General features: G+C 48.2%; 1 protein-coding gene across 1 annotated transcript in view; it reads right to left on the minus strand.

Moving 5' to 3' along the window:
* C22H1orf127 (chromosome 22 C1orf127 homolog) overlaps window positions 1-13,912 on the minus strand; it is a 29,681-nt gene that overhangs the window by 15,714 nt on the left and 55 nt on the right. Inside the window, exons 2-5 of the mRNA XM_053575522.1 lie at window positions 9,861-9,961; window positions 6,880-6,905; window positions 4,272-4,365; window positions 270-394 (exon numbers count right to left, since the gene is read on the minus strand). Coding sequence (XP_053431497.1) covers window positions 270-394; window positions 4,272-4,365; window positions 6,880-6,905; window positions 9,861-9,961 — 346 coding nt within the window. The remainder of the gene's footprint in view (window positions 1-269; window positions 395-4,271; window positions 4,366-6,879; window positions 6,906-9,860; window positions 9,962-13,912) is intronic.

Raw genomic sequence — 13,912 nt, forward strand, 5'->3', positions numbered from 1 at the left:
ATAAAAATATGTTAATATGTTTCTGGCCCGGTGTGGTGGTTTAGGCCTATAATCCCAGCCCTTTTGGGAGGCTGAGGCAGGAGAATGACTTGAGCTTGGAAGTTGGAGGTTACAGTGAGTTGTAATCATGACACTGTACTCCAATCTGGGCCTCTCTCTCTCTAGCTCACAGCCTCATATTCCTGGGCTCAAGCAATCTCTCTCTCTCTCTCTCTGTCTCTCACACTCACACTCATATACACACACACACAAATATGTCCCAGACCCACCTCCTTCTGCACAAAGCAGGCCGAGTACTGAGCTTGAAAAATGAAGTCACCATCAGGATCCTGATGCAGGAAGAAGCCACATCTGGCAAGAAAATAATCCAGGCGGTCAGGGGCCCTCCAAGCACCTGTAAGGTGAAAGGGACATAAGCTTGGACTGAGCTGGCTAAGGTTGCTTCTCTGACAAGTCAGAAACAACAGACACCCAAACGAAAACTGCTCTGCCCAGAAGCTTCTTACCTCGAGGGGATTAACAAAAAAGAAAGCAATTGAAGAAGGCCTGAAAAGATACACACCAACAGGAAAGCCCCTAGGTTCTATCCCCCATTTATCTCCAGAATCTAACTCCATCTCCCCACTCTGGTCTCTGGCTTGGGGTTCATTCTTTTTTTTGGTGGCGGGTAGAGACAGAATCTTGCCCCGTCACCCTGGCTTGACTGCAGTGGCATCATCCTAGCTCATAACCTCAAATTCCAGGGCTCAAGCAATCCTCCTGCCTCAGCTTCTTGGGTAGCTGGGACTACAGGTGCCCACCACAACACCCAGCTCATTTTTCTTTTTTTTATAGAGATGGGGTCTTGCAATATTGTTCAGGTTGATCTTGAATTCCTGGCCTCAAGTGATCCTCCTGTCTCAGCCTCCCAAAGTGCTGGGATTATAGGCACTGTGCCTGGCCACTGGGCTGGGTTTCTACAGCTTCCTCCTCTCTGACCTGGCTTCACCCTGGCCCCTGTTATCTGTATTCCACATCACAGCCAGTGGGAACCTGTTCAAAACTTAGATCAAGTCCCTCCTCTGTTCAGACCTCTCAGTGGAAAAGCCAAAGTCCTCGAAAGCCCCATGTGATTTGCCCGTCACCTGACAGCCCTCTCCCCCTTCCCTTCCTCCCTACCATCACTGCAGCCACACTGGTCCACCTGCTATTTCTCAGGCACCCAGGCCACATTCCTGCCCCAGGGCCTTTGCACTGGCTGTGCCCTCCGCCTGGAATCCTCTCCTCCTTGTATAAGCAAGGCTCACTGCCCCACCTCCTCAGAGTCACCTTTTCAGTGAAGCCCACTCTGACCGCCATCTCAAGGCCACCCTTATTTCAGCAGCACTTACTGCTTTCTCGCCTGCTATCGCACTGACTTATTCTATTTATTTTCTGTCACCCTCCACTGAAATGTCAGCTCCACCGAGCGCAGGGGTATTTGTCTGAGCTGCTCACCGCCGCATCCCAGGTGCCTTGAGCCAGGCCTGGCATGTAGAGGGCTTTCGATAACTATTTGTCGAATGCATGAAATATGAAGAGAAATATATCTGGGCAGAGGGATTATGGGCAGTCTTTATTAGCTCCTTCGGCTTTCCTCTAGTTTCCACAATGATCTTGTGTTACTTTTGTCATGGTTTTTTAAAAAGTCATTTTTAAAAGCTCACAGTTTCATTTTCAAACACTTGGTTCCATTGTGTGTTTGATGGGAGGTGAATACGCTATTTCAGAAAACAGCTCTGGCGGTGGCTTTTCTGGGGGGGATTCTCTGGTGACGCACTTTCCTTTCCAAAGCACAGGCAGCTTCCACTGCTATCTTTAGCTAGAGATCAAGGCTGCCCCTCTGGCTGAGGGAGGCTCTGAAAAGCAGATCACTGGGGAAATAAGTGCTGTGCAAATTGACCTGGCTCGGTTCAGTTTTGCATTCACGGTTCAGTTTTGCATTCACGTTTGCACTTTGTAAATATTTGCCTGGCACCCCGCTGCTCACACCTGCTTGCTGTCCCCTCAAGTTTGTGGAAGGCAGCAGGAACTGTCACTTCTTGGTCCCCACCTGGAGCTGCCTGCAATGAGTGAAATGAAAACCCTCCCTCAAAAGCCACAGGTGTCTCTGACAGCGCCTAAAACTAATGGCCTGTGGCTGGCCGCTGTGACTAATTCTCTGATTATTGACTTTATGATTTTACGCTTAAAACTTCTTTATAATAACACACAGAAATGTTTAATGGGCTCTATCCAGAACCATAAAAATTACTTATTGAACAAGCGTTTTAAAACTATTAATCTATTGTTTTCCATTAATAATGGCTCTCCAAAGAATAGGTGACAGCTTAATGTATCCACAGCATTTCTCCTGGAAAAGTGGCCTTTTAATACACAAATGCCGCTCCTGCGGCATCACTGGCTTGGTGGCCATCAGGCAGCTGACCCTCCCAGGGCACATTTAGGTCACATTAGTCCCAGAAGATCCTTGAAGAATTTCCCAAGGGGTGGAGTAGGAGCGAGGTAGTGGGGAGGGGGGATGGGGGTCATGGTCATGCACACCCCTTAGGGGCAGGACACAAGTATAAGAGGGACTTTATCTGACACATGCTATCAGTGTAACCTAAGCCTTTGTACCCTCAATGAATCCCAAACAATAAAAAGGGAAGGAAGGAAGGGAGGGAGGGAGGGAAGAAAAGAAGAATTTCCAGAAAGGAGCCGAGTGTGATGGCTCACGCCTGTAATCCCAACACTCTGGGAGGCCAAGGTGGGTAGATTGCTTGAGCTCAGGAGTTTGAGACCAGCCTAAGCAAGAGCAAGACCCCAATCTCTAAAAATAGCTGTTGTGGCATATGCCTCTAGTCCTAGCTACTCGGGAGGCTGAAGCAAGAGGATGGCTTGAGCCCCAGAGTTTGAGGTTGCTGTGAGCTATGATGATGTCACAACATTTACCCAGGGTGACAGAGTGAGACTCTCAAAAACATGGGGGAGGGGCCAGCGCAGTGGCTCATGCCTGTAATCCTAGCACTCTGGAAGGCCGAGGCAGGTGGATTGACTGAGCTCACAGGTTTGAGACCAGCCTGAGTGAGAGTGAGATCCCATCTCTAAAAATAGCTGGGCGCTGGGGGAGTGGGGAGGGCACCTGTAGTCCCAGCTACTCAGGAGGCTGAGGGAAGAGGATCGCTTGAGCTCAGGAGTTTGAGGTTGCTCTGAGCTATGATCCCAAGGCAATCAAACTAAGGTAACAAATTGAGACTCTATCTCAAAAAAAAAAAAAAAAAAGAATTTCCTGAAAGAACAGGGCCCCTTGGGAGGTTTCCTAGACCCTGGAATGGATCAGAAAACCCCATCTTCAATTTTTCTCTTTCTATGCAAAAGACAGGAGGAATTCTGAGAGTTCTTCTTGCAGCCCCCAAGGTTGAACACAGAAGGAAGCGGGCTATTTCCACATCTCTACTCTTATCCTCTCCTGAACTTTCCAGGCAGTCACTCCTGTCCTTTTTCTGTTGGCAAGCTCACGCATGGCACAAGCTTTTCTGAAAGTTCTGCCATCCCCTTACTTTTTGCTGTTTTAGGTGCTTTGTAGGAGATGACTTCCCATTTCTGGTGTGTAAGAGCCACCTTCAGCCTCACTTTCATTTTTTGTCAGGGAGGTTTAGATTTTGGAGCATATCAGCACCTCGTGGGCACAAATGGGTTCCGAGCCATTTGTTCATTCAGCCAATACAGTAGAACCTCCATAGTTGAGAGCCTCCCTACACTGACCACCTCCTTAAATCGACCTATTTTCAGAGACTGGATATGCACCACATGTACATATCAGCCCGAGTTCCTTCTGCTGACCACCTCCACATGTTGACCAGTTTGTTACAGTCCCCTGGGTGGTCAACTTCCAGAGGTTCTACCATATTTATTGTGTGTCTGCTAAGCTCCAGGCAGTGTCCTCAGTTCAGAAGATACAGCTGGCCAGTGCCCTCACAGAGCCCCCTTCTGTTAGGGGGATGCAGATGACCAGCCTGGAAACGGTGGCAAAAGATCATCCTTAGTGATGAATGCTGAGGCACAGGGATGAGACTGACTGGGGTGGGCGGGACTACAATAGAGAGCCCCGAGGCCTGAGGGGAAGGTGGCCTTGGAGTGACAGGAAGGACCAGTGAGAAATAAGGGAAGAGCCTTCCAGACAGGGAAAAGGCCATGCAAAAGGCCCAGGGTGAAGGACTTATGGGGTCCTCTCTCCCAGCAAAGGCCCAATGCAGCCAACTGTCCCTTACCTGGCAAGTGAAGGATTCTGCTCAGCCACTGCCGCAAACCCTCCACGTGGCTCCTCGGTATCCACAGGGTCATGTAGTCTGAGAAACACTCCACCTGGTCTGTAAGAAGATACTTCTGAGAAGGAAGAAAGGAAGGAGGGAAGGAAGGAGGGAGCAAAGGAAGGAAGAAGGGAGGAAAGAAGGAGAGAGGGAAGGAAGGGAGGCAGGGAAGAGAGGGAGGGAAGGGAGAGAAGAGAGAGAAGGGAAGGAAGGAAGAGAGGGAGGGAAGGAAGGAAGAAAGGAAGGAAGGAAGGAAAGAGAAAGGACATGGGGAGGCGCCTGTGGCTCAAGGAGTAGGGTGCCGGTCCCATATGCTGGAGGTGGCGGGTTCAAACCCAGCCCCGGCCAAAAACCACAAAAAAAAAAAAAAAAAAAAAAAAGGAAAGAGAAAGGACAGACTTCTCTCAATCTTGCTTAAGTGGAAAAGTTAGGAAAGAGCACATAGGAGTCATATTATCCTAACTGAAAATGACCCTGTACTCAAAGGTCAAAGTTCACAGAATGTTCAAGGCCAAAGAACCTTTTGACAGGGCTTCCCACATTCCAGTGTGCCTACAATTCACCTGAGCACTTGTTAAAATACAGATTCACTAGGTCTGGGGCAGGGCCTGAGAATCAGCAGTTCTGACAAGGTCCCTGGTGATCAGGGTCCACACTTTGAGTAGAAAAGTCCTAGAGATTACCAAGGCCAACTGTGTTCTACAGGGGAGACAAGGAACAACTCAACAACAGTAAGAGTGCAGTCACTGGTGTCAGAACAGTGGTAGTGTGATAGTAGTGATGGTAGTGATGACAATTGTAGTAGAGATGATGATGGTGGTGATGGTGATGATGATAGTGGTGATGGTGATAATGTTCGTGATGGTGGTAGAAATGATGATGATAGTGGTGATGATAGTAGGTGGTGGTAGATATGATGGTGGTGATGGTGATGATGGTAGATGGTGGTAGAGATGATGGTGGTGATGGTGATGATGGTAGATAGTGGTTGAGATGATGGTGGTGATGGTGATGATGGTAGATGATGGTAGAGATGATGGTGATGGTGATGACAGTGATGGCGGTAGATGGTGGTAGAGATGATGGTGGCGATGGTGATGATGGTAGATAGTGGTTGAGATGATGGTGGTGATGGTGATGATGGTAGATGGTGGTAGAGATGATGGTGGTAGATGATGGTAGAGATGATGGTGGTGGTGATGACAGTGATGGTGGTAGATGGTGGTAGAGATGATGGTGGCGATGGTGATGATGGTAGATAGTGGTTGAGATGATGGTGGTGATGGTGATGATGGTAGATGGTGGTAGAGATGATGGTGGTGGTGATGATAGTGATGGTGGTAGATGATGGTAGAAATGATGGTGGTGGTGATGACAGTGATGGTGGTAGATGGTGGTAGAGATGATGGTGGCGATGGTGATGATGGTAGATAGTGGTTGAGATGATGGTGGTGATGGTGATGATGGTAGATGGTGGTAGAGATGATGGTGGTGGTGATGATAGTGATGGTGGTAGATGATGGTAGAGATGATGGTTGTGGTGATGACAGTGATGGTGGTAGATGGTGGTAGAGATGATGGTGGCGATGGTGATGATGGTAGATAGTGGTTGAGATGATGGTGGTGATGGTGATGATGGTAGATGGTGGTAGAGATGATGGTGGTGGTGATGATAGTGGTAGAGATGACAACAATGATGATGATGGTGGTAATGGTGAGAGAGATGATGATGGTGGTGATATTGTGGTAGAAATGATGATGGTGGTGGTGGTAGTAGAGATAATGATAGTGGTGATGATGGTGGTGATGATGTGATGGTGATGATAATGGTGATGATGGTGGTGATGATATAATGGTGATGGTGATGATGGTGGTGGTGATAGTGGTGATGATTGTGGTAGAGATGATGATGGTGATTGTGGTGATGGTGGTGGTGGTGGTGGTGGTGATGGTAGAGATAATGATAGTGGTGATGATGGTGGTGATGATATAATGGTGATGGTGATGATGGTGGTGGTGATAGTGGTGATGATTGTGGTAGAGATGATGATGGTGGTGTTGATAGTGATGATGGTGATAGAGATAATGATGGTGGTGATGGTGATGATGGTGGTGATGATGGCAATGATGGGACTTCATAGGGTGGATGTGAGACTTGAATGACTTTATGGGAGTTCATCACAGAGCACAAGCCTAAAGGTAATTGCTCTTTTTTTCTTTTCTTCCTTTTTTTTTTTTTTGAGATAGAACCTCAAGCTGTCACCCTGGGTAGAGTGCCGTGGCGTCACAGCTCACAGCAACCTCAAACTCCTGGGCTTAAGCGATTCTCCTCTGCCTCCCAAGTAGCTGGGACTACAGGCACCTGCCACAAAGCCTGGCTATTTTTTGGTTGCAGCCGTCATTGTTGTTTGGTGGGCCCGGGCTGGATTCAAACCCGCCAGCTCAGGTGTATGTGGCTGGCGCCTTAGCCGCTTGAGCCACAGGCGCCGAGCCTCTTTTTTCTTTTCTAAGGTGATTGCTCTTAACATGATGATAATTACTGTCACTCAGGGATGAAATGACTTACCACAGTCACAGAGAAGCAGGATTGGGGGCCTAAACTCCCCATCATCATTTTCCAGCTCTTCACATAGCCAGAAAAATTAGAGTACCAGAGAAATTGAGTAAAGATCCCTGAATCAATATTGAACCCAATGTTATGTTCCTCTGTGGGTATGAGAGGCATGTCGGGCATCACTAAGAACACAGCCTCCCATTGTCTGGGACAGTTGATGAAAACAGGGGCTTGTGGGCGGCGCCTGTGGCTCAGTCGGTAAGGCGCCGGCCCCATATACCGAGGGTGGCGGGTTCAAACCCGGCCCCGGCTGAACTGCAACCAAAAAATAGCCGGGCGTTGTGGTGGGCGCCTGTAGTCCCAGCTACTCAGGAGGCTGAGGCAAGAGAATCGCTTAAGTCCAGGAGTTGGAGGTTGCTGTGAGCTGTGTGAGGCCACGGCACCCTACCGAGGGCCATAAAGTGAGACTCTGTCTCTACAAAAAAAAAAAAAAAAAGAAAGAAAACAGGGGCTTGTGTCTGAATTTGCATGGTGCAGAAACGTGCACCTTAAAGGTTACAAACAGGCCCCAGGTGGGAACTTGTTTACAGGTCACCTGACTCACAAAAGTAGAGTAGGGAACAACTGACTTTATTTTGGAGCCCTGTGGCTCAGCTGAAGACTTGAGATAGAGGATACAGACTATTCACACACCAGAGGTGAGAGACAGTGTGCAGTGTCCCAGTGACACCCCACCTTTTCCTCTGCCTACCCCATCCCCATGATGATGGTGGTGATGATGGAATGAAATCCAAAAACTTCCACAGTCCTCACTGCTCTGAGCCAAGCTGGTCTTTCCTCTACCTCAAGACATCTACACATGCTATTCCCTCTGCCTGAAACACCATTCCCCACTCCTCACATGGCTGGCTCCTCTTCATCTGCAGGGCTCAGGTTAAATGTCACCTCCTCCAGGAGGCCCTGCCTGACCACCCTCGCCTATTCTCTACCCTGGCCCCGTGTCTCTTTTCTTCCTGGCTCATATCACTGTTAGAAATTACGTTATCTAGTTGTTCATGAGATTTCTATGTATTTCTCCCACTTCAGTGAAGATAGGTGAAGATACGTTTGCCTCCCACTCAAATGAAGAGAAGCTTACATGGGGCCGAGGCTGTATCTGTCTTGCTGACACTTTTCCTTCCCATGGGCCTGTATGTGGTACCCAGGAGCTACTCAGTAAAGAGCTGTGGCTGGAGCCTAGTGGTCCTGAGATAAGGATTGATGAAAGCCACGAATGCAGGTCTGTTTCCCTTCTCCCTCCAGTGCAAACTCTCAGCTCCATGAAAAGGCCTAAGTTATATCTGACTCATTCCATGGCACTCTCAACACCTTGCCCTGTGCCGGGCATTCACAGATACTGGACAAATGTGTATTAAGGCCACATTTTCATCCCAAGCACACTGGAGTTTTCTGTAATCACACAGGAACAACAAGTGAAATAGTTTGGCCATGGGAAGTGGAATCTTGTTGGATATGACCTATTTCCCAGACACAGTCCTGCCCAGGCCTCCCTAATGGTGTAGAGGTGATAGAGATCTTAAATTAAATAAACTCTAAGCTGCTTGGGAGGCTGAGAGAGGAGGATCACTGGAGCCCTGCAGTTAGAAGCCATAATGCTCTGAGCTTATAACCTATTTCCAAATATAACAAATATAACCTATTTCCCAGACACAGTCCTGCCCAGACCTCCCTAATGGTATAGAGGTGATAGGGATCTTAAATTAAATAAACTCAGCTCCTTGGGAGGCTGAGGGAGGAGGATCACTGGAGCCCTGCAGTTAGAAGCCATAATGCTCTGAGCATGGGCAACAGAGCAAGACCCCATCTCTTAAAACATTTGAACTCAGCTCAGCACCCATAGCACAGTGGTTACAGCTCCAGCCACATACACTGAGGGTGGCAGGTTTGAACCTGACCCGGGCCAGCTAAACAACTGCAACAACAACAAAAAAAGCTGGGCATTGTGGCAGGTGCCTGTAGTCCCAGCTACTTGGGAGGTGGAGGCAGGAGACTCATTTGAGCCCAGTAGTTGGAGGTTGCTGTGAGCTGTGATGCCACAGCTCTTTACCTAGGGCAACAGCTTGAGGCTCTGTCTCCAAAAAAAAAGAAAGGATACCCAGGAGCTGGACCCAGCCTTCTGTACTTCTGCCTTTGGCTGATTTTAACCTGTTTCACTGCAGTAAACGATAACTGTGAGTATAACAGCTTTCCTCAGTTCTATTAGTCCTTCCAGTGAATTATCAAACCTGAGGGTGGTCTCGGGGGAACCTTGAACTTGAAATTGGTAGCAGAGTGAAGGTGGTCTTGGAGCCCCTTCATTTGCAATTTGCATCAAAAGTGAGGGCGGCACTGGGGACTCCTGAGCCTTACAGCACAACAATAGCCCCTCTCATTGGTGTCGGGAAGTTGAAATGAGGTGATAGATGTAAAATCCTCAGCGCAGGGCTCAGCCCAGGACATGCGTTCAACAACCATGTGTCGCTCCTATCCTGCCTTCTGTTTGCCACAGAGCTGAGTGCAAAGGCTCTGAAATCCTGGCTCAGCCACTCATTGCTATAGGACTTTAGACAAGTCATTCATTCCCCAGGACCTCCTAATCTAAAAGTCATGCTCTTGTAAGGATGAGCTGATAGACACAGATCCCCCAAGACAGGCCTGGCACACACTGTGTGTGCTGGGTTTTATTATCGAAATAAATTAACTCTGAGTTCAGACGATGCCAGAGCCCACCCCGATTCTGGCACCAGGCAGTGATGTGACCCCCTGGAAGCTAGACTGCAGGAACCCCATTTCCTTCTTGGGAGAATGAGAGACTGGAATTCACACTTTGGTGAAGGCAGTCAAAGGAGTTCTTGCTTCTGAAATTGCCCAATATCACACAGCAAGTTGGTTATCAGTCTGCTCAGTGGGGAAATGCCCAAAGCTTGATGCAAATCAGAAAAGCATGATTGATTTACCTGTCGAAACTTCAGGGCCAGGGCTTGGCCTGTCCCTGTTTGACCCGAAAGGGAGGATCCATGGGAACACCACCGGCTGAACGCAGGCAAGACAGATGGCCCTGCGGGAGAGGAAGGAAGGGCGTGGTTTTATCTTAAACATCTCTAAGAGGTGACATTTGAGCCAAAATGGGATGTGGAGGAGTCCTGTGCAAGGACCTGGGGAGGGGCATTCCCAGCAGAGGGAACAGTAGATGCCAAGTTGCAAACAGCGGGGAATGAGTTTGTGGGTTTACAGAATCCAAAGAAGGTCAAAGGACATGTGGGTAGCACAAGGCCTAAGGGCAGCAGGAGCCAGAGCCAGAAGGGGTTCAGGAGACTGAGTACAGGCTGGGAGTTCATCATAAAAAGGATGAGAAGCCCTGGAGAACTCCAAGCAGAGAAGGGACAGGAGCTCATGTTTTCTTTCTTTTCTTTTCTTTCTTTTTTTTTGAGACAGTCTCATTGTCTTATTATGTCACCCTCGGTAGAGTGCCATGGCATCACAGCTCACAGCAACCTCAAACTCTTGGGGTTAAGTGATTGTCTTGTCTCAGCCTCCCAAGTAGCTGGGACTACAGGCGCCTGCCACAACGCCTGGCTATTTTTTTGTTGCAGTTGTCATTGTTGTTTAGCTGGCCCGGTCTAGTTTTGAACCTGCCAGCCTCAGTATATGTGGCTGTCGCTGAGCTATAGGCACCACTAGGGGCTTATGTTTTCAAAGAACCCTTCCAGCTGCTGAAACTTGTCTGTATTTAAAACAACTGCAGATGAGAACCTGAACTTCCCAGGAAGAAATTTTCCTTAGGGGTGTTCTGGAAATAATTCTGGAGCCAGAAGCTGGAAGAAGCCCTGACAGTAACGGGGAGGGATGGCAGGATAGAGCATGGAGAAGACTTCTGCCTTCTCCTGGTGGGAGGCTGATTGGTTCAACCACCTTGGGGAACTGGTAGAGTCTACTAAAACTGAACTTACCTCTACCCTGTGACCCACCCAGCAATTCTGCTCCCACAGAAAGACCAGCACAAAGACCAGTGCATCAAAACACACGTGAGAGAGTGTTCACAGCAGTACCACTGTTCCCTAATACTGCAAACTGCCCAAATGCCCAGGAGTAGCAGAATGGGTACATTGTAGGTTTATTCACCAGGTAGAACAGTAAAAAGGAATGAACTGACTGGGCTCAGTGGCTCACTCCTGTAACCCTCGCACTCTGGGAGGCCGAGGCAGGTAGATTGCTTGAGCTCAGTAGTTTGAGACCAGCCTGAGCAAGATTGAGACCCTGTCTGTACTAAAAATACAAAATCTGAGGCAAGAGAATCACTTGAGTCTAAGAGTTTGAGTGTGCTGTGAGCTATGATGCCACAGCACTCTACCCAGGATGAGGGACTAAGGCTCTGTCTCAAACAAACAAAAAAAAGGAATGACCTACTTACATTTGCAACAACATGACTGACTCTCAGAGGGTTTTTTTTTTTTTTTTTTGCAGTTTTTGGCTGGTTGGGTTTGAACCCGCCACCTCTGGTATATTCAGCCAGTGCCCCGCTCCTTTGAGCCACAGGCACCGCCCATCTCAGAAGGGTTTGTTCGTTTTGTTTTGTTTTTTTTGCAGTTTTTTTGGCTGGGGCCGGGTTTGAACCCACCACCTTCAGTATATGGGGCCGGTGGCCTACTCCCTGAACCACAGGTGCCACCCCTCAGAAGGGTTTCGATTAGTGAAAGAAGCCAGATGTAGGAAAGTATATACTATTTGATAACAGTGTATATAGGAAGTTCATAAAGAGATGAAACTAGACTTGGGTTTGGAAACCCAGATGGTGGCTACTTTCAGGGAGAAAGGCAAGAATAATGATTGACGAGGAAATGCCCAAGAAAGGCTTCTACGTTGCTGGTGACGTTCAGTTGCTTGTCTTGATGGCAGTTACAGGGGTGCTTGCTGTGGAACGACAAATTGAGCCTTGCACTTGAATTGAAGGAGACATTTGTGGAATATTTTAAATGCACCTGCAAAATCACTAGGTTTCTTCAGGGGAAAACTGGGTGTTGTCTAGAGCACTCTTGAGGACTATTTGATTCTTTGCTCCTTCCCTTGTCTTTGAGCTGTTTTACAACTCTGTAAACTGGAAATCCTTTACTGATACTCATGTAAATGATTCTTGTCCAGAAAAATGCACATTGCGTCTGGTGGAATTGTAGTTGGCTATTTACCTAGGATATTAACAAACGTTGCATGTATGCAAATCCATGCCAGCCTCTCTGATTCTCCTTTGAACCGATTATAACATCTTATTACTTAATGAATTAAATAAAACCTCTGACACATATTCATTTTATGTTTGTAAGTCATTATTATACCTTTAAAAATTCTTCTTTAGGGCGGCGCCTGTGGCTCAGCGGGTAGGGCGCCGGTCCCACATGCCGGAGGTGGTGGGTTCAAACCCAGCCCCGGCCAAATTAAAAAAAAAAAAAAAAAATTCTTCTTTAACCATATCTGTATGTTTTCCTGTGTGCTTTAAACTTCAATTTATTTATTTATTTATTTTTTGCAGTTTGGGCTGGGGCTGGGTTTGAACCCACCACCTCCAGCATAGGGGGCCAGGGCCCTACTCCTTGAGCCACAGGCGCTGCCCTTAAATTTCAATTTGAAAAGTTAAACCAAAAAAATTATATTTTAAAAGGCAGGAAAGGGTGCTGTATTTGTGTCTAAGGCATCATCATCAACCCATTCCATTCCTGGGTAGGATGAGTGGGAGTCCAGGCCAACTGCCAAGGTCACAGTCTCCCACAGTGGAGCTGGCAAAGGGTCACAGGACCATTTCTCCAGCCTGAAATCTGAGCTGAGCCTGCTGCCTTACAGCTACCTGGAGGAGGAGGAGCTGCCTTGCTGCCTAACTGCTTTCACTGAATTTGAAAGAAAGGAGGGTGAAGACCCTCTTCCAGGAGACAGCTTGGCTTCCTTTCCTGCCAGGAGGGAGCACTATTATTATTTGATTAATTCACAGAACAACGACCTGGCTGGGGCAATCTTTCTTGGAGTAAGGTCCTCCCAGGCCAAGTAAATCTGAAACTAGAACAGTGGAATACACCAGGGGAAATAGAAGCCAGAGTTGACTCTGACATTTAGCACCATCCTTCCCTTTGCAGAACCCCTGCCTTCACCTTTGGGGAACAGGCCTTGCCAGAGGCAGGGTGTCAGGTAGTGACAGCGGACCACCCCCTCTTCGGGTACCTGCGCTTCCTTGAGCATCAATCAGGAGAAAGACAGGGGCTGAGGCTTTTTGCTCCCTTACTTCTTATCCCAGTCGAGGACCCTCCTGACTTGCCCATCCTGGCATGGGGCAGATACGATGCTCTATCCCTGAACTAGTCCTCTTCTTGGGCACCCATGAGAAGTCAGAGAGTCCTCAGGACAGGGTCCTCCCTCCACACACACATGCCAGCCCCCGCCAGCTTCTCCGTGACCTTCATTCTCTCAGGCTCACAAACCCTGCAGAATACCAAACAAAAGCCCTGCAGTCAGCAGCCAGACAGCCGCAAGCCAGCTACTGTGGATGGGGACCTGGCCTTGGAGGCTTTGCTTCCTGCTCTGGGGAGCTTTTCAAAGTGTTTCTTAAAAGTGGATCTCAGCTGCAGAAGGGAACCAGCAATTCTGTTGCCAAAGAAAATGAGATTTTCTCCTTATCCTTACGATTGAATAGCATGTGACCAGGTCTCCTATCATTTGAAGACTCTTTAAAATCAAGCATCTCTTGGTCAACTTGACCCCTAACTTGTTTCAAGGAGTGTTCCATCCTCTCCCAACCTTCTGCAAATTCTTCACAAGGTGGAATGACTTGAATTCTAGGACAAGAGACAAGCTGGAGCCTGAGGAGCGTGGGAGTGACCATGGCCAGGCCTCACCTGGGAAGGCTGGCCTACAGGGCAGGCCTCACTCATTTGGCCCTTCTCCCTTCTTAGATCCAAAGTTTCTGGATTCTAATGAAAGATACACTTGGTTTCTGCTCTAACGTGTAGGCTCAGCACCTCACTGGCCA

Source organism: Nycticebus coucang, chromosome 22 (genome assembly GCF_027406575.1).
Source record: "Nycticebus coucang isolate mNycCou1 chromosome 22, mNycCou1.pri, whole genome shotgun sequence".
Taxonomy (NCBI): Eukaryota; Metazoa; Chordata; class Mammalia; order Primates; family Lorisidae; genus Nycticebus; species Nycticebus coucang.